This window comes from Panthera uncia, chromosome B1, assembly GCF_023721935.1.
Source record: "Panthera uncia isolate 11264 chromosome B1, Puncia_PCG_1.0, whole genome shotgun sequence".
Lineage (NCBI taxonomy): Eukaryota > Metazoa > Chordata > Mammalia > Carnivora > Felidae > Panthera > Panthera uncia.
In genome coordinates, this window is record NC_064811.1 from 173,536,099 (window position 1) to 173,561,264 (window position 25,166).

General features: G+C 40.0%; 1 protein-coding gene across 1 annotated transcript; it reads right to left on the reverse strand.

Moving 5' to 3' along the window:
• Window positions 1-2,704: 2,704 nt before the first annotated feature.
• On the reverse strand, window positions 2,705-3,422 carry LOC125923875 (growth hormone-inducible transmembrane protein-like). The gene is made up of 2 exons (XM_049632521.1): window positions 3,045-3,422; window positions 2,705-3,012 (listed from the first exon to the last, which is right to left on the reverse strand). The coding sequence occupies exons 1-2, from the start codon at window positions 3,378-3,380 to the stop codon at window positions 2,746-2,748; spliced, it is 603 nt and encodes a 200-aa protein (XP_049488478.1). The 5' UTR covers window positions 3,381-3,422; the 3' UTR covers window positions 2,705-2,745.
• Between the last annotated feature and the right edge of the window lie 21,744 nt (window positions 3,423-25,166).

Genomic DNA, 25,166 nt, shown 5'->3' on the forward strand with positions numbered 1-25,166 from the left:
CTGGATCGTATGGTGATTCTATTTTTTTTCAATTTTTAATTTAATTATTTAATTTATTTTTAAAATTTACATCCAAGTTAGTTAGCATATCGTGCAACAATGATTTCAGGAGTAGATTCCTTAGTGCCCCTTACCCATTTAGCCCATACCCCCTCCCACAACCCCTTCAGTAACCCTCAGTTTGTTCTCCATATTTAAGAGTCTCTTCTGTTTTGTCCCCCTCCCTGTTTTTATTTTTGTTTCCCTTCCCTTATGTTCATCTGTTTTGCCTCTTAAAGTCCTCATATGAGTGAAGTCATATGATATCTGTCTTTCTCTGACTCATTTCACTTAGCATAATACCTCCAGTTCCATCCACGTAGTTGCAAATGGCAAGATTTCATTCTTTTTGATTGCTGAGTAATACTCCATTGTATATATATACCACATCTTCTTTGTCCATTCATCCATCAATAGACATTTGGGCTCTTTCCATATGTTGGCTATTGTTGATAGTGCTGCTATAAACGTTGGGGTGCGTGTGTTCCTTCGAAACAGCATACCTGTATCCCTTGGATAAATACCTAGTCATGCAATTGCTGGGTCGTAGGGTTCTATTTTTAGTTTTTTGAGGAACCTCCATACTGTTTTCCAGAGTGGCTGCACCAGCTTGCATTCCCACCAATGATGCAAAAGAGATCCTCTTTCTCTGCATCCTTGCCAACATCTGTTGTTGCCTGAGTTGTTAATGCTAGTCATTCTGACAGGTGTGAGGTGGTATCTCATTGTGGTTTTGATTTGTATTTCCCTGATGATGAGTGATGTTGAGCATTTTTTCATGTGTCTGTTAGCCATCTGGATGTCTTCTTTGGAGAAGTGTCTATTCATGTCTTTTGCCCATTTCTTCCCTGGATGATTTGTTTTTTGCGTGTTGAGTTTGATAAGTTCTTTATAGATTTTGGATACTAACCCTTTATCTGATATGTCGTTTGCAAATATCTTCTCCCATTCTGTCAGTTGCCTTTTAGTTTTGATGATTGTTTCCTTTGCTGTGCAGAAGCTTTTTATTTTGATGAGGTCCCAATAGTTCATTTTTGCTTTTGTTTCCCTTGCCTCCAGAGACGTGTTGAGTAAGAAGTTACTGTGGCCAAGATCAAAGAGGTTTTTGCCTGCTTTCTCCTCGAGGATTTTGATGGCTTCCTGTCTTACATTGAGGTTTTTCATCCATTTTGAGTTTCTTTTTGTGTTTTCGGTAAGAAAGTGGTCCAGGTTCATTCTTCTGCATATCACTGTCCAGTTTTCCCAGCACCACTTGCTGAAGAGACTGTCTTTATTCCATTGGATATTCTTTCCTGCTTTGTCAAAGATTAGTTGACCATACGTTTGTGGGTCCATTTCTGGGTTCTCTATTCTGTTCCATTGATCTGAGTGTCTGTTCTTGCGCCAGTACCACTGTCTTGATGATTACAGCTTTGTAGTATAGCTTGAAGTCTGGGATTGTGATGCCTCCTGCTTTGGTTTTCTTTTTCAAGATTGCTTTGGCTATTTGGGGTCTTTTCTGGTTCCATACAAATTTTAGGATTATTTGTTTTAGCTCTGTGGAGAATGCCTGTGTTATTTTGATAGGTATTGCATTGAATATATAGATTGCTTTGGGTAGGATCGACATTTTAACAATATTTATTCTTCCTATCCAGGAGCATGGAATCTTTTTCCAATTTTTTGTGTCTTCTTCAATTTCATTCATAAGTTTTCTATAGTTTTCAGCATATAGATTTTTCACCTCTTTGGTTAAATTTATTCCTAGGTAGTTTATGGTTTTTTGTGCAATTGTAAATGGGATCGATTCCTTGATTTCTTTTTCTGTTGCTTCATTGTTGGTGTATAGGAATGCAACCAATTTCTGTGCATTGATTTCATATCCTGCAACTTTGCTAAATTCATGGATCAATTCTAGCAGTTTTTTGGCGGAATCTTTTGGGTTTTCCATATAGAGTATCATCTCATCTGCGAAGAGTGAAAGTTTGACCTCCTCCTGGCCAATTTGGATGCCTTTTATTTCTTTGTGTGGTCTGATTGCAGAGGCTAAGACTTCCAATACTATGTTGAATAACAGTGGTGAGAGCAGATATCCCTGTCTTGTTCCTGACCTTAGGGGGAAAGCTCTCAGTTTTTCCCCACTGAAGATGATATTAGCGCTGGGCTGTTCATATATGGCTTTATGATCTCGAGGTATGCTCCTTCTACCCCTACTTTCTTGAGGGTTTTTATCAAGAAAGGATGATGTATTTTGTCAAATGCGTTCTCTGCACCTATTGAGAGGATCTTATGGTTCTTGTCCTTTCTTTTATTGATGTGATGAATCATTTTAATTGTTCTGCGGATATTGAACCAGCCCCGAATCCCAGATTTAAATCCCACTTGGTCGTGGTGAGTAACAATTTTAATGTATTGTTGGATCTGCTTGGCTGATATCTTGTTGAGGATTTTTGCATCCATGTTCACTAGGGAAATTGGTCTATAGTTCTTTTTAGTGGGGGTCTCTGTCTGGTTTTGGGATCAAGGTAATGCTAGCTTCATAGAATGAGTTTGGAAGTTTTCCTTCCATTTCTATTTTTTTGGAACAGCTTCAAGAGAATAGGTGTTAACTTTTCCTTTTTTTTCCCCCTAACCATGAGTCTTTATTAAATTATGGATAAGTCATTCACAATTGTAAAGAACGACCAAAGAAGATAGTAATGAAGGTTATTTAATAAAAATTTAAAGTTAGAACATACTAGAATGTAGTAACCAAGCAAGATGCTTTGGGCCTGGGTTCTGGTCGTATCGTATTGACTGTAACAGAATTCCAGCCCCAATCATGGCTGCAAAGGTTACACCAATTGTCACCCAAGATCCTCTCATCATGAAGTTTGTAATTACAAAAGTTCTGCTCACTGCCAGGGTAGACAAAGCTGTTAAACCAATACTTCCTGCTAAGTACATATAGGTAGAATGAATATTGTCCTTCACATACTGAGGCCAAATTACAGCCTTTTCTTTTCTTTTTTTTTTTTAATTACAGCCTTTTCAATAGCTCCAATCTCATTAGACATTCCCAAGCCATAGTAGCACAATGCTCCAAGACCAACAGCAGCCCCTCCAGCAATAAACCATCTTCCCATCTGATCAATTTTGAATATTTTTTCCATTGATGGTTCCACCGCTGCCTCCTTAAGTTCTTGGACAGTTTTCCCATGCCCGATCCCAACTCTTGTCTTCGTGGCATATTCCCTGATGGGTGTTAAGAGCCGTTGATGCTTCGTGGTGGAATTCTTCACAACAGGGGAGGCCTTGGTGAAAGCTGGTTGGAAAACCCTGGAAGGTAGCGTCCGGAGACATACAGGTTTTGGGGCCAGCATGGTGGTGTACCAGGTTACAAGCAGATCTGAAATGCTCAGTCCCTGGTCGCCTCAACCATGCAGTTACCCTTCCAGGCTGGCGAAACGCAGACACCTCCCTGCCCCTCCACCTGCTCCTTACTCAACTCTTCCTTAAATGTTTGGTAGAATTCCCCTGGAAAGCCATCTGGCCCTGGACTCTTGTTTTTTGGCAGATTTTTGATTACTAATTCGATTTCCTTACTGGTGATCGGTCTGTTCAAATTTTCTGTTTCTTCCTGCTTCAGTTTTGGTAGTGTATATGTTTCTCGGAATTTGTCCATTTCTTCCAGATTGCCCATTTTATTGGCATACAATTGCTCATAATATTCTCTTAGTATTGTTTTTATTTCTGCTGTGTTGGTTGTGATCTCTCCTCTTTCATTCTTGATTTTATTTCTTTGGGTCCTTTCCTTTTTCCTTTTGATCAAACTGGCTAGTGGTTTGTCGATTTTGTTAATTCTTTCAAAGAACCAGCTTCTGGTTTCATTGATCTGTTCTACTGTTTTTTGGGTTTCAACAGCATTAATAATTTCTGCTCTAATCTTTATTATTTCCTGTCTTCTGCTGGTTTGGTTTTTATTTGCTGCTCTTTCTCTAGCTCTTTAAGGCATAAGGTTAGGTTGTGTATCTGAGACCTTTCTTCCTTCTTTAGGAAGGCCTGGATTGCTATATACTTTCCTCTTATGACCGCCTTTGCTGTGTCCCAGAGGTTTTGTGTTGTGGTGTTATCATTTTCATTGGCTTCCATATATTTTTTAATTTCCTTTTTAATTGCTTGGTTAGCCCATTCATTCTTTAGTAGGATGTGCTTCAGTGTCCAAGTATTTGTTACCTTTCCAAATTTTTTCTTGTGGTTGATTTCGAGTTTCATAGCGTTGTGGTCTGAAAATATGCATGGTATGATCTCAATCTTTTTGTACTTGCTGAGGGCTGATTTGTGTTCCAGTATGTGGTCTATTCTGGAGAACATTCCATGTGCACTGGAAAAGAATGTACATTCTACTGCTTTAGGACAAAATGTTCTGAATATATCTGTGAAGTCCATCTGGTCCAGTGTGTCATTCAAAGCCATTGTTTCCTTGTTGATTTTTTGATGAGATGATCTTTCCACTGCTGTGAGTGGGGTGTTGAAGTCTCCTACTATTATGGTATTACTATCAATGAGTTTCTTTATATTTGTGATTAATTGATTTATATATTTGGGTGCTCCCACATTTGGCATATAAATGTTTACAATTGTTAGGTCTTCTTGGTGGATAGACCCTTGATTATTATATAATGCCCTTCTGTGTCTCTTGATACAGGCTTTATTTTAAAGTCTAGATTGTCTGATATAAATATGGCTACTCTGGCTTTCCTTTGTTGACCATTAGTATGATAGATGGTTCTCCATCCCCTTACTTTCAATCTGAAGGTGTCTTTAGGTCTCAAGTGGGTCTCTTGTAAACAGCATATAGATGGATATTGTTTTCTTATCCATTCTGTTACCCTATGTATTTTGATTGGAACATTGAGTCCATTGATGTTTAAAGTGAGTACTGAAAGATACGAATTTATTGCCATTATGTTGCTTGTAGTGTGGGAGTTTCTGGTGGTGTTCTCTGGTTGTTTCTAATCTTTGTTGATTTTGGTCTTTTTTTTTCCCCCTTCTTTTCTCCCCTCAGAGAGTTCCCCCTTAAAATTTCTTGCAGGGCTGGTTTAGTGGTCACAAACTCCTTTAGTTTTTGTCTGGGAAACTTTTTATTTCTCCTTCTATTTTGAATGACAGCCTTGCTGGATAAAGAATTCTTGGCTGCATATTTTTCTGATTCAGCACATTGAATATATCCTGCCACTCCTTTCTGGTCTGCCAAGTTTTTGTGGATAGTTGCCACGAACCTGATCTGCTTTCCCTTGTAGGTTAAGGGCTTTTTTTCCCTTGCTGCTTTCATGATTCTCTCCTTGCCTGAGTATTTTGTGAATTTGACTATGATATACCATGTTGATGGTTGAGTTTTGTTGAATCTAATGGGAGTCCTCTGTGCTTCCTGGATTTTGATGTCTGTGTCTTTCTCCAGGTTAGGAAAGTTTCTGCTATGATTTCCTCACATAAATTTTGTACCCCTTTTTCTCTCTCTTCATTTTCTGGCACCCCTATGATTCTGATGTTATTCCTTTTTAATGAGTCACTGAGTTCTCTTATTTTTATTTTGTGCTCTTTTTGCCCCAGTCTCCTTTTTTTTTCTGCTTCATTGTTCTCCGTAAGTTTGTCCTCACTGATTCTCTGCCACCATGGCATCCATTCAAAATTGCACCTCAGTTATAGCTTTTTTGATTTCATCCTGAGTAGTTTTTACTTCTCTTATCTCCACAGAAAAGGATTGTAATCTCTTTTCAACCCCAGTTAGTATTCTTATTATTGTGATTCTAAATTCTGGTTCAGACATGCTTATATCTGTGTTGATTAATTCCTTGGCTGTCATTTCTTCCTGTTCTTTCTTTTGGGGTGAATTCCTTTGCTTCATCATTTTGGAGGAAGTGAAAGAATTAATAAAGTAAAAAAATTAAAATTAAAAAATTAAAAACATCGAAATCAAAAAAAGAATGCTAGATCCTAGATGTGTTTTGGTCTGGTTGTTGACAGAAACTTGATAGATTAGAGGAAAAAGGGAAAGATAAGAAAAGAAAAAAGGAAAAAGGGAAAAAAAGGAAAAAAGGAAAATGTTTGAAAATTTGAAAAAATGAATACAATAAAATATCATAAAATGAAATGATGAAACTAAAATAGAATTTAAAAAATTTACAAAAAAATATAGTAGAAAAAATGAAGAAAAATCTTTTCAATAAAAATGGAAAATAAAAATAGATTTTTTCTCTTTCTGTATTCAAGAATAAGAAAAAAAAAATTGAATGAAAGGACCAGTGAACAGAAAGAAGTATGGTAGAAACTGCATCTGGTTTCCCATGGAAGTCAAGCTACGGAGCACTTTATAGTCCATAAACTAAGCAGGCGGAGAGTCTTGAGTTTGTCAAGAGCGCTGTTGGCCCAGTTGGGTAGGGCTTAGTGTAATGGCCCTGTTCTCCACTAGATGGCACTGCTTAGCTTACTGGGGTGGATTGCTGTGGTGTGTGTAGGCATGTATGCGCGTGCGCGGGAGGGGCAAAAATGGCGTCACCCAGCTACCAGTCTCTAGTATCAGAACTCTGTGCTCTCCACAACTGGCAATCAAGCACCCCTCCTTTGTCTCCGACTTCCGTCCACTCCTCGCTTCTACACTGTCTGTGACCAAGCCGTCAGGTTGCCAGGGAGCACCTCCCTCCTGAGTTTTATTTCAAATGGGGCTGTGTTTCCCGACCCCTCACTTCTGAGGGACTGCGGCTTTGACCCGCTCAGATCCTCTGCGGGAGGGTCTCACTGAGCAATGGCTAGATGCCGGCTGCACCCAGGAACGTTTGCGGAACTGTACTGCTGCCGATGCCCAGAGACGGCGTCTAGGTGCCAGCCCGCCCCAGAAAAAGTTCACGCGATCATGTAGCAGCAGCGTTTCAGGGACTGTGGAAAATCACAACACGCATCTGGCGCCAGGCTTCATCCTTAACATCCTTGTTCTAACACCAGCGAATGTCGTTCTCCGGGGTCCACTGACACCTTTGACTGTGGGGTGTCACAGCCTCTACCAAATGTCCTCCCAGCAGTGGAACCACCACTCCCTGTGTGGCAGGAGGACCTCACTCTGCTCCTGGGGATTCGCCCTTCCCACCAGAGCACCACCAGGTATTGAGCTGTGGAGTTTCAGACTCTGTCCTCCACCTGTTTATAGAGTCTTAATGGAATTTAAACCCTCCCCTTTCTCCTTTCTCCCTTTTTAGTTCAGTCCCTGTGGCTGTTTCCACTTTTCCACTTTCTCTCCAGCTGCTTTTTTTGGGGGGGGGGTGTTTTCCCATACTTCATGCCCCCCCCATCTCCCTCCTCTCTCTACAACCAAAAGCACCTCCCTGCCCTCTGCGGCTTCTCGGCTTCTCTCTCTCCAGTTCATCTCTCTGTGCCGCGTACCTGCCAAGTTCAGGTTGTGCAGATTTTTGTGTTAATCCTCAAATCAGTTTTCTAGGCATGCAGGATGGTTTAGTGTTGATCTGGTGGCATTTCAGGGATGAGAGATGCAAAAAAACCTTCCATGCTGTCTGTCATCTTGACCCCTCCTCCCTAAAAGTCAAATAATCTGATTAAAAAGTGAGCAAAGGACCAAAATGGACATTTTGCCAAAAAACATAACCAAATGCCCAACAGGCACATGAAAAGGTGCTCAACATCACTAATCATTGGGGAAAAGCAAATAAAAAACACAATGAGGTATCATCTCACACCTGTTAGGATGTCTATTATCAAAAGACATGAGAACCAGCGCTGGCAAGGATGTGGAGAAAGGGTTCCCTTATGCACTGTTGGTGGTAATGTAAACTGATACAATCACTATGGAAAAGAGTATGGAGGTTCCTCAAAAAATTAAAAATACAACTACCTTATGATCCAGAAATCCCACCTTTGGGTGTATGTCCAAAGGGGATTGAATTGTTATCTTGAAGAGACATTTATACTACTGTGTTCATTGCAGCAGTATTCATGATAGCCAAGGCATGGAAATAACCTTAGTGTCCATGAACAGGTGAATGGATAAGGAAAATGTGATCTATCTATCTATCTAGACATATAATGGAATATTATTTCGCCACAAAAAAGGAAATACTGCCATTTGTGACAACATGGATGAAACTGGAGAACATTATACTAAGTGAAATAAGCCAGACAGAGAAAGAACAAATACGGCATGGTATCACTAATGTGTGAAGCCTAATAAATGAATGAATGAATAAATAAATAAATAATAAATAAATGAATGAATGAATGGAAGTCAAACGTAAAGAAACAGAGTAGAATGGTGGTTGCCAGGGGCCCGGGGGTGAGTGAAACAGGGAGAGGCTGGTAAAAGGTACAGACTTTGAATTATAAAATGAGTAAGGTCTGAGGATCTAATGTGTAACATGGTGATTAAAGGTAATAATACTATATTATATAATTGAAATTTGCTAAGAGAGCAGAACTTAAGTGTTGCCATCAAAAAAAAAAAAAGGTAAATTTTTGAGATGATAGGTGTGTTAATTAACTCTATGGTGGGAATACTTTCACAATGTATATCAAATAATCATATTGTACACCTAAAATATATTACAATTATTTATCACTTATAGCTCAGTATAGTTGAGGACAAAAAAGACCTAGTGTTGAATTGGGACTTGTCATATGGGAGCTCTGAGCAGAAACATGGATGTTAGAGACCGGGGATTGTCTGAAAGAGAGGAGAGATGCCAAGGACCCGAAAGAGCCCTCTTCTAGAACATTGCAGCAGTTTTGCATGTAGGCTTGTGTATTATTGTGGTATATCAACTGCTATTACAAAATTCAAAATGGATAATGACTGCAACACAGAAGCTTGTTTCTTCCTCTGTGTGGTCCCAAACAGGTGTTCCTGGTCTCCAGGAAGCTTTCTTCCAGGAGGTGACTAAGGGACACAGGCTCCTCCATCAAGGCCCTGCCACATTTAACACATGGCTCCCCACATGCCCGTGCTGGGCTCCCTGAAGCTAACGAAGCGGGAAGAAAGTGTGGAGAAGGCACACTAGGACTTTAATGACCTCAGCCCAGAGTGGCACACACCAGTTCTGCTCCCGCTCTGCATTCGTGGAGATTGGACACTGTACCCCACTGCACACGAGGAAGCTGGAAGTGTAGCTTTGGCCCAGTGGCCATGTCCCAGTCATAACTCCACATCCACTGCGAGGAGAGGTGTGAGTTGAGGTGGAGGCTTAGCTTCCCTGCCAGAGGCTCGTGGGTGAGGTTTTCTCAGAGACCACATTATAGGGTTTCTTAAAGAGATCCACTGCCAGATGCCCATTTCATTTACTATAGCATTGGTTTAAGTTTTTTTCTTTTCAGTTTATTTAATTTTTGAGAGTGGGGGGGGGGGCAGAGAGAGAGAGAGAATCCCAAGCAGACTCGGCATTGTCACTGCATCAAACTCACGAACTCATGATGCTGGGCTCGAACTCACGAACCATGAGACCGTGACCTGAGTTGAAGTCAGACAGTTAACCAACTGAGCCACCCAGGTGCCCCACTATAGCATTGGTTTAAACTGGCCAGTCTGTGGAGCAGGGCTGGTGGCAAAGGCTTGCACAGTTATACTTCTGAGTGGTTGGTGGAGGTTGGAGAGTGTGGGAATAACAGGTTGAGAACTCTCCCTCAGAGGCCTCCCCTGAACCATCTGTTTCCATTCCTTGGCTTAGCGACCCAAACTGGTCTTGTTCTGGGTCCAGGTTCTCAGGTACCTGGGAACATTTCTCTGGAGTGTTGTGGGTAATTAGAATCCGTGACTTTGTAGGGCCATGGGAGCCATTTTGTCCTCTGCTCTTTTTGCTCCTCAACTAACCCCTTACCCCGGGGTCCTCAGGAGGGAGTAGGTAAGAGAAAGCCTGCCATGTTACATCTGAAAGGTGCCTGTGCCCCTGCAGTAGGGCATCGATGGTCCACAGGAGAACAAAGGATAAAAGATAAGATGGGCAGATAAACACGAACGGCTGTTGAAGAGACGCTAACTATGAGTGTTATTGAAAACATTTTCAATGATGTTGAAAATAGCTTCAGGTTTTAGAAAAAAAATATTTAATTTTGCATTTACTGGGTGCCCTTTTTTTTTTTTTAGAAAAGTAATATATGGCTAACAGTTTAATGCTGCTCCCTGCAGTGCTAATTTGTTACAGCGCTGTGTGTCTCTGGAATATTTTTCTAAAATAGATGTGTGTGTGTATGTATGTAAAATAATCACTTACAGAAAACACTATATAATATATATATTTAATATAAAAATTCCATTCTCTGAGTGTTATTAAAAGATGGAAGCAACATTATAAGCTTCAAAAGAAACCAAAAAATGTAACTTTGAATCAACTTTACATAAAATTAGAAAAGATTATGAGTACCAATTCTAATTTATGGGAAGTCTCGGTAGAGTGTATCTTGTTGAGGGGAGTCTTTTGAAAATTTAAGTGTGGGTTGCTCTGTTGTCTTGGTGAGGTAAACTCCAGAAGATTGGAGTATCTTACATTTTCTTAACCACAGAGTACAGTGAACAAAGGCCTCTGTTAGATACGAGCCAGCCGGGGCAGAGGTCCTGTTTGAATTTAAAACTAGATGTGCTTTGGAGCACCTGGGTGACCCGGTCGGTTAAGCATCTGACTCTTGATTTCGGCTCAGGTCATGATCTCAAGGTTTGTGGGTTTGAGCCCCGCTTCAGGCTCTGTGCTGACAGCGTGGAGTCTGCTTGGGATTCTCTCTCTCTTTCCCTCTCTCTCTGCCCTTCCCCCACTCGTGCTGTCTTGCGTGTGCTCTCTCTCTTTCAGAATAAATAAATAAACATGAAAAAAACCCCAAACCAAAAACTAGATGTGCTTTGTTTCTTGTCATTATGGTTGCAGTTCCTTCCTTCATGCTTGTTGACATCCAAGGGGAAGAAGCAAAATGCTTTCTTTTTTTTTTTTAAATGTTTATTTATTTTGAGAGAGAGAGAGAGTGAGCAAGCACATGTGCTCATGCACAAACAGGGGGGAGGGGCAGAGAGACAGAGAGAGAGACAGAGACAGAGAGACAGAGAATCGCAAGTAGGTTCCTCGCTGTCAGTGCAGAGCCCGACGCAAGGCTCAGTTCCACACACTGTGAGATCGTGACCTGAGCCAACATCAAGAGTCAGATGCTCAATCGACTGAGCCGCCCAGGAGCCCCTGAATGCTTTCTAAGTCATTCTATTTTGTAACTATATACTTTAAAAATTTTACTTCATGGGAAAGTAATGTTTTAACTGGAAAGCTTATGATAACCAAAGATGTTAAAAAATGTGTTGGCTGTAGAAAACTGTAGTCATTTACTTAAGCCATAAATTGTTTGTGTAGAAAATTGAGTTTGCTTCCTTAAGCTGTATAGGAACTCCTCAATCCTATGTTAAATAACTCACCACGCTCATAATGAATTCACCAGTTTTATGTTAATTGACTTTCCACTAGATACACTGTGTGTATCTCTTGTTAGTCAGAAAGCAACCGATTCTAATCTAGTTTTCTCCCTGTAGGCCTGTTTGGAATAAGGGGTGCCTCCTGTGAATTTGGACCCAAACCTGGTGCAGTTTAATTCTGACACAGTGCGCTCTCAGCCAATGAGAGCTAACTCTTCAGACTCTACTTTCTTCTCTATATACATCAGTTTTTATACTTAAGCCAATGGTCATCAATGCACCACTCTGCAAATATTTTCAGCCAACGGCTGCTCTATCACTCTATCTTGAGTTGAGTGTATTTTGTAACGCGTGTTGTTTACTTGCTCTCTCTGCCAATTATTTTGTGTTCGGGTGAATTGTCTTGACTCACAACAGTTGTCAAAAGTGTATTAGTGATGGTGCTGGTCTGCCATGAACTAAATGAGAGCATCATGGTGGATGTTAAAGTTTGAGTTCTGTGGTGCCTGGAGTTTATTCAAGCATATAATTGAGGAAGCAGGGGATAAGTTCAATAAGCAGTTAGAGATCGGTGGACACCCTTTTTCATTATATTTGACAGCATAAAAATTATGACAACTTGAGAATGATTGGTGGCACTTGGAGGTCAACAGAAACTGGTCAGGTTGGAGAAAGACCCATTTTGACTTCAGAGGTTTTGAAGGGAATAATCTGTGATTGCCAGTGCACAGTTCTGGGGACACAGTCTAACCTAGATGATGCCATAACAACCTTGTGAGCTGTTAAGGATTCAATGTTCCAAATTCCAGGAATATGGTCCCCACCCCCACTACCTCTGCCAAGTAAAAGGCACATGTTATATTATTGCCCATGGTTGAAAAATTAGGTGTAGAGTGCAGGAAAAGCAAAAATACAGATCTCTATGTTCTCTTTTCCAGTTCCATTCTATTACTGTTAGCCATTTCAGAAAATTTTTACACATATGTCCATGTATACATGAATATAAATGGTGGCAAACTTCAGGCCATACCAGGTGGTAGGAAAGGTAATTAATATTTTTTTTCTATAACAGAAACTAATTCTATTAAAAAAATTTTTTTTTTTAAATTTTAGAGAGAGAGAGGAAGAGGGAGAGAGAGAATCCCAAGAAGGCTCCACACTCATCACAGAGCCTGATGCCAGGTGTGTGGGGTGGGCGCTTGATCCCACAACCCTGGGATCATGACCTGAGCCAAAATCAAGAGGCAAGAGTTGGATGCTCAAATGCCTGAGCCACTCATGGGCCCCGAAACTAATTCTATTTTTAAGCTACCATTGGGAGGTATGTACTTAAGTATAGACATTTCAGGGTTTACTCTTCCGTTTCCTGGAGTTGTGACTAAGCTTTGCGGGTTTGGTGGGCAGAGGAAGGTGGAGAGCCAAGGTATTGGGTGTGGACAAAGCATGTGTTCCTTGGTCACCTACCACCCTGCATCTTGCAGTTCTTGTTCCTGTTTGGTATCTAGACACTGGCCCTCGTAGACAGCTATGGCAGCCTCTCTCATTCTGGCTTCCACAGCTCTGAGATCTGGCCTCTCAGCTACTTCTGGGTCCCTTTTGGGTAATTCAGAAACATGTGATTCTTCCCATTCCTTTGTGGGTGTTACACAAGGGGACATTTGCCATGTCTCAGGGCTACCCCACTTGGCTGTCTCTGCTCTTCTGCCCCCAATCATGGGGGACTCTGGCATGCTTGCCACCTCCCTGGGAGCCCCCTTCCCTGAAGTGACATCTCACTCTTCTTTGCTCTCAGGTCTCCTAGCTTCTCTGGGATTTCTATCATAACCTGCCTGGGCCGGAGCACTGTGGGAAGGGCAGCAGTGGCAGGGCACAGGGCCCTTTTTTTAGAGATCTGACAGCGTTTAGCTCACTGTTCTCAACTGGTCCGTGGAATCTTCATTTAGTCTGAGAGTAAGCAAAAATGGCACCAGCCGAGCATACATTCTTCCAAATCTGTGGTTTCTGGCATAAAACGATGTGCATCTCACAAGCTCAGCTTCTTCAAACTTAAAAGCCTTGGCTTTTGAACCCCTCAAAGCTGTTTATTATTTCTGCCAGGAGTATCAAAAGCCTATTTAAAAACTCTCAAGAGCCAGGAACTGATGTCTTTGTTCTGTGTAGAGGATTCTAACTGGTGTCTAAGCAGTGGACACGTCACAGAGTCACAGGAAGTATTGGGAGCAAAGATCATACCTCCAGTAAGATAGTATGCCATTTGTCTATCCTTTGCAAAAAATGCTCATGGGGTCAATATTCATCTTCCTGCACCTTGGCGAGTTTTTGTTTAATTGTATTTTTCAGAGATATTTCCATATTAGGGTATGTAGACCAAACTCATTCTTTTGAATAGCTGCTTGCAATGATTTTGTATGGCTGTGTCATAATGTGTTCAAATGGCATTTTCTTATCTCTTTTATGGTATGTTTGCTTGTTATTAAAAAGAATGCTCCAGTGGGGTATCACCACCCAGGCCCCTTTCCGAAGGGGATTTAAATCCACATTGTGTCCTGAGGTTTTTTTTTTCCCTTTCAGCATTGAGTTGACTGGTTCTTAAGAGCTTCCCCACAGAGAAGAATGCTGTGCTTCTGGGGGCATTATACCCTCTGGGCTCCCCTGGAAGGAGTTAAGCCTCTTGTGTAAACAGTTTTCTACAAAGAGTAAATTTTTGCTTGACAGTTTTGGGTGTTGGTAATTTTTCTTTTTCTTTCTTTCTTTTTTAATATTTACTTATTTTGAGAGAAAGAGAGCATGGGAGGGAGGGAGGGAGGGAGGGAGAGAGAGAGAGAGAGAGAGAGAGAGAAAGAATCCCAAGTAGGTTCCATGCTGTCAGTGTAGAGCCCAACGTGGGGCTTGAACCCATGAACTGTGAGATCATGACCTGAGCTGAAACCAATTGTTAGACACTTAACCGACAGCCACCCAGGTGCCCCTGGGTGTTGGTAGTTCTTTCTTTCTTTCTTTCTTTCTTTCTTTCTTTCTTTAATGTTTGTTTGTGAGAAAGACAGAGCATGAGTGGGAGAGGGGCAGAGAGAGAAGGAAACACAGAATCTGAAACAGGTTTCAGGCTCTGAGCTGTCAGCACAGAGTGTGACAAGGGACTCGAACCCATGAACCACAGGATCATGACCTGAGGCAAAGTTGGATGCTTAACTGACTGAGTCACCCAGGTGCCCCATGGGTGTTGGTATTTCTGAAGAAAGAAACATCTGTCTCCCCAGGATGACTTTGGCCAAGTGTTAGCCTGGACCCTGGAGAAGCTCATGTATCTTATCTTGATGCTGACCCAGGACCTGAATCTGCAGAAAAGGCTTGTGTAAAGTGGTAGCATCTCAAGGCGCCGTGCTGGACACAGCGTTTCTCTGAACCTTCAGTGGAACATGGCGATCACCTTCTGATGATCTTCTCTAAGACAGCCCCACTTTTGGTAGAGAGTTAGGATAACAGCCTGGTGATTGTAGTACTCAGAATAGTTGAGTCATTCCACCGTGTCCTCCGGGGGGGGGGGGGCTGGTGGTGGTGGAAATAATTGGCCAAATCAACCTCAATCTGGGATAGAGGCTTTTAATATCAGACTTAGGCAACTATAGTAAGCCTTTTTGAATTCCAGATGACAAAGTCAGGTTCAATGGCAGAAATATAAGCATGTTGAAACATGCTTAACAAGATGAAAAAAAATTGGGAATTCCCTTAGGAAAAATGATTTCTGGGCTATGTTACTGACATTTTGGGTTCTAGTGACTCTGACTCTGTAGCAAGTGGGGAGATACTACCTTAACGTTGAAAAGACTTTTATTTTTAAATTTAAAAATGTTCCCTCATGCACGCATATAACATTTATTGAGTATATTTGTTGGATATACGCTCCGTGAGAGAGCCTATGTTAGGCCTACATGTTCCTTCACCTCACCCATCCCCGTTAGTATGCCCATAAAACCCTAATACTTCCTTATTTTTAGCCTCTTATGTCCCATCCTCCTGTCTTCCAAGCTGCTATTAACATTAATATGACACTGTTAGGTCAGCAGGGGACAAAGCATGGAGCATGCTTCCCGCTCTGCACTCCACACCTATCTCTTGCTCTCATCAGGCTATCCGAGTATCACCTCCTTGGACATGGAGGTGACACATTCTACCCCCAAATATAGGAAGGGAGATGTTGCTAACAGGGAGGGAGAGGACTTGCCCTAAGACAGTAGAGACTGATATGTGTAGAATTCTTAGCATGGTGCGTGACCCATGATACACACTCCACATATGTTGCTGTTTGATTACTGGTTTTGTCTCTAGGTTGATGTACGTTTGACCAGTGAGGGCAAACTCACCTCCTTCCTTCCTGTTGGCTACTCTCTTAATGTGTGAAAGGTCCCAGAGGATCTTTTTCAGAAGAGAAGCTGTGTCAGAGCAGCTCAAGATTAAATTTAATGCAGCTGTTTATCAGACAAATGAGATTGAAGAGAAAGATGGCTTTGTATAAAAGGGACATGTCATATTCTCCTCTCCTTCTCCCTGACCTTTCTAGCTAAGAGAAAACCAGTTACTGTAATTACCTACAGTAGTTGAACTTTAATTCACTTAGGGGCCCCCATGTATAATAGGCTGAAAGAATCATGTACAAATAGCTCAACTTCAAATTTGGATTCCTATCTAAACTTGCGACTAAGAGATTCTGTCTCCAGATTTGCACACAGAAAACCTGCTCTACTCTTGGGTTAGTCAATAAATTAACTTTCCTTTTCCACCAATTGCTAGTTAAAGACATTCTTACCTGCTTTTATTTGCCAGTTCTCCCAATTTTTACCCAGAGTCTCTCAGCATGACCTGAGTTGGCCCTTGTTCCTACAAATGAGAAGTTCAGTAGAACTGGAAGCAGTCAGGAGCAAAATGCCAGCCTCTCTCCTTGGATGTAGGATACTGATGGCAATTAACATATGGTCTACTGTTTTTACCTGTATGAGTCTGCTCTGGCTGCCATAACAAAATATCCCAGGCTGTGTGGCTTCACCAATGAACATTTATTATTTCACAGTTCTGGAGGCTGGAAGTCCAAAATCAAGGTGCTGGCAAGGTTGATTTCTGGTGAACCTGTCTTCCTGGCTTGCAGATGGGTATCTTCTTGCTGTGTCCTCATATGGCCTTTCTTCTGTGTACTCATGAGGGGAGAGTAGTCTCCGGTGTCTCTTTCTCTTCTCAGAAGGACACCAGTCCTATTGGATTAGAGCCCCACCCTTATCTCCAAATACAGTCACAGTGGGGATTAGGGCTTCAACATATGAATTTTGGGGGACACAATTTTATAATACTACCTAAGCCTTCCAAATTTAGACTGGCATATATGTCAGTGATTTCTTTTACCAGATATATTGATTTGCTATTGCTGCATAGTAACTACTCCCAAACTCAGTGGCTTAAAACAATAATTTGTTAGCTCTCATGTGTCTCTGCATCAGCTGGGGTTTAGCTGGTCTGCTCCTCACTCTGCTTCAGGCTTTGGTAGCTGGGGAAGCTTAACGCCAGATGCCTGTCATCCTCGTCCTCAGGCTAGCAGGCTAGCCCAGGCTTGTTCTGCTTGTGGTGAAGGCAGAGTCATCACTGCATGAGGCCCAGGCCCTGCTTGTGACTCACCTACTAACATCCCATTGGCCAAAGCAAACCATATGGTCAAGCCCAAAGTCAAGGTATGGGAAAATAGGTTCTACTTTTAGAGGGCTGCAGAGTTACATAGCAAAGGGTGTGGATTCAGGGAGGGATGAAAATTGAGACTCATCACAGAACCTTACCAGTGTGTCCTTTTGGCCACAATTATTCCCACTTCTCCCCATGCAAAATATGCTCACCTTTATCTCAAACTTTCATAGATGGGAGATAGGCTGAGAAATTTGCTAAGTCAACAAAAGGGGTATATTTTCCAAGGTCCTCTTCAAAAGTGTCCATGAAAATGATGGGAAAAGGAAGGACATTGCAGAAGGTAAAACCAATAGGCGTGGAGAATAGTTGATGAGGAGTTACTTTAGGGAACAGAACTAGGACAAGGAAGAACCATTCTTTACTCCCAGAATGGGGAAGACCTGGTAACACTTGACCAGGGAATTTCAATGTGACTGCTCTGTGCCTATAGTTCTTCACTATTTCAGAACAAAAGTGAATTGCAGTTACCCTGTTTCACCATTGTGTATTAGGAGTATTAAGGTAGGTAAATAATTTTTGAGTCCACAAGTTTCCGAATCAAGAGAGGTCACATCCAAACTTGATATAGATCATAAGATCCTAGACTTCAAGTCTGAAGCCATGGTGTGATAAGACTTTGAGGTTCTTGAGATGAGAAAAAGAAGTTTGGTGAGCTCATGTTCTGTTCTACCTCCCTCTATGTAGTTTCACTTTTGCATTTATATAGAGTGTAATGATTTTCACAAGGATTTATTGATTTCACAAAGGAATAGATAATTCCACTTATCCTTTTGTTATTATTTGCTGATTTTATTAAATTGTGTCCAGGAGTGCCTGGGTGGCTCAGTTGGTTGAGTATCCGCCTTTTGATTTTGGCTCCAGTCATGATCCCAGGATTGTGGGGTCAAGCCCCATGTCAGGCTCTAGGCTGAGGATGGAGTTTGCTTAATATTCTCTCTCTCTCTCTCTCTCTCTCTCTCTCTCTCTCTCTCTCTCTCCCTTGCTCCCTCCCTTTCTCCCTCTCTCTCCCCCTCTGATTCTCTCCCCCATTTGTGTGCTCTTTCATACTCTAAAAATAAAAGTTAAAAAATTAAATTGTGTCTATATAATTAAGACTGTAAACTTTTATTTTATGGAATATTGTTGAGCTTTTTCAGACATTGAACATGGTCCGTGTTTAAACATTATCTTACACAAAGTCGCTTATATTCTGTGCATACATATGAGTACATATACATGCATATTATTTAATTGATTATTAAAGTCATCAACTTGTTTAAAAAAAGAAAAAGAAGTGTTGGTAAAAAGTAGTACTTAACATTGCAGGAAACTGCATCTATCTTAAGTATATTTTTTCTATTATGTGAGTACACAAGGGATTCTTTTCCTAGAGTCCCATCCTTTGGTATCTGTGTTGGGGAAGAATTGTAAGCAATAGTAATACTGTCCCTAGTCTACACTTGCCTGATGCCCAAACAGGTAATTTGCTGATTAAAAAAAATTGTTGAATTTTGTTTTTAAAATATCAGTCTCAACTAAGGAGTGATACTTTATTTTTTTTTAAATGGTTATTATGAAATATTTCTTAAAAAAATTTAATTCCAGAATAGTTAATATCCAGTGTTCTATTAGTTTCAGGTGTACAATAATCTTAGCTTTTCCATAAAGTATTAGGAGAGGGTCTCATCAATCTCTTATTGATCCCAGGGTAAACACTATAACCTGATTTTCCTTTGGAATTAGGATTGTGAGAAGATGAGTAGCCAGAGAAAACTCTAGGGGGACGTGGTTGGGGTGGTGATAATATCCTGTTGCAAAAGTTATGTTGGGTACTGTCCTGATAATAATAGCTAATATTTTTGAGCATGAACTATGTGTTGAGGTAGTTCTAAGCATTTCACATATTAGCTTAGCAACTCTATGAGGCAGGTCCTATTTTGCCCCAATGTTTCAGGTAGGGAAAACAGAACACAGAGATTAAAAAAAAACTTATCTAAGGTCTCTGAGCTAATAAATGACAGAGTTGGGATTTGAATCCAGGCAGATTGATTTTAGATTCACAAGTTAAAAAAAAATGTTTATTTATTTGAGAGAGAGAGAGAGAGAGAGAGAGAGAGAAAAGCATGGAGCCTGATGTGGGTCTCAAACTCAGGAACTGTGAGATCATGACCTGAGCTGAAACCAAGAATCAGACACTTAACTGACTGAGCCACCCAGGCGCCCCAGATTCACACTTTTAACCATGATGCTATTTTGTGCTGATGATTCAGGAAAATTCCCTGCATCTGAAATAGATTCACTATAAGAAACAGAGGACAATTTTAGAAAATAACGTCTCCATTTTTACAAAAATACATGAGGGAACATTTCCTCTGAGAATCAGGAGTAGGCTCTTATGGGAAGATAATGTGGAAAATCCACAGCAAGAAAATTCTGCCATAAAATTACATATAAGAGCTAAAAGGTGTCAGGGTGGAGGGAGTGAATAGAATACTTGAAGCTGCAAAAAATGGACTTCTTATAGTAGAGGGCAAATTTGAGAACTAGTTCAAAGACATAGCTTCAAAAAATAAAAGATTGAAAACGGTAAGCTAAAAGTTGGATGGCGTGTCACAGAGATCCAAATTCTTTGAATAATAATTGTTTCTGAAAGGGGAAAAACAACAAAAAGACAATAGTGTAATCAGAAATAAAGCAGAAAAATATCTTTATCCAACGAGAAGTTTTAGTTTAAAAATGAACAAAATTGACGACAAGAGATCATATTAATTATCTGTTGCTGTGTAACATACTATTCCCATATTTAGCAGTTGAAAACAACAAACATTCATTATCTCACTTAGTTTCTTAAGGTCAGGAATCTGGGAGTGACTCAGCTGGTTGATTCTAGGATTAGTCAAGCCGTCAATCGGAGCAGCAGTCATCTGGAGGTAAAGTTCTAAATTGATAATCAAATTATTCAACAAGCATACTGGCAAAATCTTAAGAGTGAGCAAGGGAAAGAGTCAAACATACATAGATGATAAACATAAACAATAATTTGAAAATAATTTTGAAAGAAATAATCTACATGGTTAAGAATAAAAAAATGATGAGGTTTATGTAATTGGAAAATAAGTAATAAAAACACAGACTAAGGAAGCCTGGAAGGTGTAGAGAAAGAAAGAAACGATGTGCTGATGGTATAGCAGCTGATTTACATTGCTCTGCTTTTTATGTATCAATTTATTGTTAGGATTTTTGGATTGTAAGTGACAGAAACAACTCAGATAAATTTAAGCAGAGGAATTTACTGGTTTAACAGAAGAGTTCAAAGTATGGATCTGGCTCTACTTATGGCTGACTTTGGGGGGGGCTTCAGTGTTGTCATCTGGACTCAATCCTCTGTTTTTGTCTCTGTCTCTCTCTTGCTCTTTATTGTTTTCCTTCAGTTAACGCAAAGGTACCCTCTACCTTTGTGATTCCAAAGATAGCCAACACCTAGGCTCCAGACCAGCTCAAGGTGTACATCTTTAGAACTAGTGATGTCGGAGGCAAGATGGCACCTCTTTCTCTGTAACACCATCCAAAGGCAGGGGGATGAGTCATCGCAGCCTGGGTTATTCGCTCTTTCAAGAGGAGAGTGGGTCAAGAGAGGGTACTCAAAAGTTAAAAATGAAGGGAAGGCAAATAAAGGGGGCAATGGTCCCTACAAATAATACCAACTTTTCCTGGTTTTACTACAAGCCAGGTACATGCCACTTATATTATTTCAGTAAAACCTCACAATATATTTTTGAGGTATTGTTATCCTCATTTTACAGGGGAGGAAATTAAGGCTAAGGTTTTGCAACCAGTGAATTACAGATACTCAGTTCAAACTCATGTCTGTCTAACTCTAGAGTGTGAACTTAAGAAGGAAGAGGGGAAGTCACACAATTCTGCCATCTAAGCAGGAGCAAACATCTTGGTGTATCTCTCTCCAGATCTCTCTTAATTATGGCTTTCTATTGCTAGTCTTTTTATAATTGTTAGGCTTTACTACTAGATTGAACTGGACAAAGTGGGATTGTTTTTAATGTAAATAGCAATATTTCTGTAAATTCAAAGAATTTCCTTTCATCTTTTTGTTAGGGATTTTCCCCCTTCCTTTTAAAAAGCTTTTTTTCTAATAAACTTTTTTTAAAACTGAGATAAGCTCATTTTCACCTGTTAATCTTTGCTTATGCCAATGTGTTTTTTGTTAATAATTTTTAGTATGAAATATACATAAAAAGAGAATATAACAAAATGGTTTAAAGAATAGTAATGAACACTTATATACCCATAATGCATATTAAAAAGAATGTTTTCAGAATCCTTGAAGCTATATATCCTTCTCTTCAGAGATAACCATGAACTTGACTTTGGGTTAATATTTCTGTTGTTTTTCTTTCTAGTTTCACTACATATTACATTAATTGTGTGACTGTGGAAAGTCCCTTGACTGCTCTGGGCTTTAGTTCCCTCATTTGTAAATTGGGCATAATGAGAGTATCTACCTCATAGAATTGTTACAAAGGTTAAATGAGTTCATGTAATATACTCAGATTAGTGCTTGGCACAGAGTACCCACTAAATAAAATAACTGACTATTATTATGATTAATTCTTTAAATTATTTTTAAAGTTTATTTACCCATTTGGAGGGAGGGAGAGAGGGAGGGAGGGAGGGAGAGAGAGAGAGAGAGAGAGAGAGAGAGAGAGAGGAGAAGAGAAGAGACAGACAGACAAGGGGCAGAGAGAGAGGAAGAGAATGCCAAGCAGGCTCTGTACTGTCAGTGTATGCAGAGCCTGACGTGATGCTTAAACCCATGAAATGAGAGATTGTGACCTGAGCCGAGATCAAGAGTGTACTGAATCATCCAGGCAACCCTAATATGATTAATTCTTAAACAATATACTATTTATATGTTTGTTTTGCTTGTTTTTGAGCTTTATAAAAATGGAATCCTACTGTACATATTCTCCTGTGATGTGCTTTTCTGGCTCAATTCTGTTTTTAAGAGATTTATACATAGTGATATAAATAAGCAGTTCTTTGTTTTTGCTGCTTTGTAGAATTCCATTGTGTAAATATACCCCCATTTATTTATCTGTTATACTCTTGATGGATATTTGGGATGTTTATTCATTTTCTTGCCATTATACACTATGCCTTTATGTATAGGCTTATACACATTTCCTAGTATACACATGCTACAGTTTCTCTAGGTAATATGCCTCAGAATGTAATTACAGGATTATAGAATATATACATTTCTCTATCTTCCATGACTCTTTATCTTTCTTTTATTTTCCAGCTCTTTGTCTGTCTATGATGCATTATGGATAATTCCTTCAAAACAACTATAGCAGATACTGTCAATATCCCATCTCTATATATCCCCTTACTGTTACCACATCAGTGCATGTGTGCCTGGCTTCTAACTGCCAATATCTGAATTTCTTTGCTCTGTTTTTCAGAACCCACTTTGCCATTCATGTGGCAGGTCAGACGTGTCTGACTATGTCTTCATGGGAACAATCATTGATAGACTCATGAATACCCCAGTTTCCTTCTCATTGGGTGAAATAACTCTGAGGTATGTGTTCGAGGTTGACTTCCAGAGCACCATTAGTGGTAGTAAGTTCCAGCTGTCCACAGTGGTAAACTGGCTGATGATATATCCTTTTTTTTCTTTATTTTTTTTAAGTTTATTTATTTATTTTGAGAGAGACAGAGACAGTGCAAGTGGGGGAGGGGCAGAGAGAGAGGGGGAGAGAGAGAGAATCCCAAGAAGTCTTCATGCTGTCAGCACAAAGCACCATGCGGGGCTCGAAATTATGAAAACACGAGATCATGACCTGACCCTAAACTAAGGGTCGGATGCTTAAGTGACAGAGCCACCCAAGTGCCCCGGTGATATGTCCTTAGTTGGTTGCTTTGCCTTCTCTGTTTCATTTACTTATGTCTTTACTGGTGTTTCTTTCATCTCTTATATAAATTATTTGCATTTAAATCCTTGTCACTCAGGGTTGACTCCAAGGGGAACTCTAATTAAGATATGTCTTCCAGTTCACTAATTCTCTCTTCAGCTGGTCTAATCTGCTGTTTAACTTTTCATTAAGTTTCTAATTTTAATTATTTTATTTTCATTTCTAGAAGTTTTATTTGGTTTCTTTGTAAATCTGCTTCACTAACTTTGATAGTCTCTGATTCCCTTTAATCTTTCAATTTCTCCTTCTCTATCTCTTTTTAAAATTGAACATTCATATTTTATAGTGCATATTTGATAATTCCAACATTATCATTCTGATAATGTTTTCTTTGCTATTCTTTGTGGTTTGTTGTTTCTGCCAACTCTTACTCATGCTGGTTTCTTTCCTGTTATTTTTAGTGACTTTTGATTGGCTGAGGACACTACCTACCTGAGACTACTTTAAATTCTATTTTTGGCTTGAGATTTTCTGAGTTATACAGGTTGTTTGCATTCTGACTCTATGCCTAAGAATTCTTAGGGGTGAATTCTCCCTTTTTTCTTTTCCCTTCCCTTCCCTTCCCTCTTCCCTTCCCTTCTCTTCTTTCTTTCCTTCCTTCCTTTCTTCTTTCCTTCTTCCCTCCCTCCCCTCTCTCCTCCTTCCTCCTTTCCTTTCCTTTCCTTTCCTTTTATTTTCTCCCTCTTTTCCTTCCCTCCCTTCCTTCTTTTCTTCTTTCTTTCTTCCTTTTTTCCTTGCTTCCTCCCTTCCTCCTTTCCTCCCTCCCTCCCCCACTTCCTTCATCCTTTCCTTTCCTTTCCTTTCCTTTCCTCCCTCTTTTTCCTCCCTCCCTTCCTTCTTTTCTTCTTTCTTTTGTCCTTTTTTCCTTCCTTCCTCCCTTCCTCCTTTCCTCCCTCCCTCCTCCCCTTCCTTCCTTCCTTCCTTCCTTCCTTCCTTCCTTCCTTCTTCAGCTTCACCTAGACCCAAGATTGAGATAATAAAGTATCCTATTGACATGCACTATGGGTGGTTCTTTCTAAGTCATCCACTTAGAAAAGCATGTTTGCCCTCATGGGTTCCTGTTTTAAAATATGAATATCTTTAATTCAACCTCCCACCCTGGTAATCTTAGACCCCAAAAGTAGTCCCTAGATTCACAACTATTTACTTTGCTGATTTGAGTTTCCTTACTTTTCTGGCCTCCAGAGAATAGTATTACTTTCTTGCTAGCTCATTCATGTGTTTAAAAAGTTTTTTTTTTGTTTCATTTTATTATTTTTTATGGATTCAACCATTTTTAGTATACTGTGCTGGCAGAATTTTCTCCAAACACTTGATTCACAATGTTGCCATTTAAAGCAACATGGTTTTTAGGGCTTCTTTAATTTCCCCCCACTTTACCCATCTATCCAAGAAGGATGTATACAGCTCAGTCCCTCTTTCTCTCTCTCTCTCTTAAATATGGGACATTTTTATTCTGAAGCCTATATTTGACAGTTCCAATAACAATTTCTTCAACAAATACTGATTGATACTGACCATGTGCTAGGGCTTCAGTGTGAATGGATCAGATGAAATCACCACCCTTGTGGTGCTCACATCCCAGAGGAGAGTGTAAGCTCAGGACTTCACTACTAGTATCCCATTGTTTCTAATGGGCACCTTTGTGATGTATAGTGTAAGCAGTTATGCAAGGTTGGGAAGTGTAGTAGGCAGTGTTTTGTATTTGGTTGCTGATATCTGCAAGTCAAAATAGGGAGAAATTGGTTTATTAATTTTTCCACTTGGTAAGGTAAATGATTGTATCTAGGTCTGAAGATGCAAGGTAGACAGCAGATACATGTGGCTAAGCTGATTTTTGTGTATATAGAGGGGAAGAAGGATTGGGACTCTCATTTATGAAGCCTTATGTAAGTTGCTTTAGATATATGTTCTCATTTAATTCTAACCCCCTTCCAAAGAATTTCTATGTGGTAGATATTATCTTTATTTTTTTCCTAATATTTTTTCCTAATGTTTTTTTCCGAATATTTTTTTCCATTCTTCAA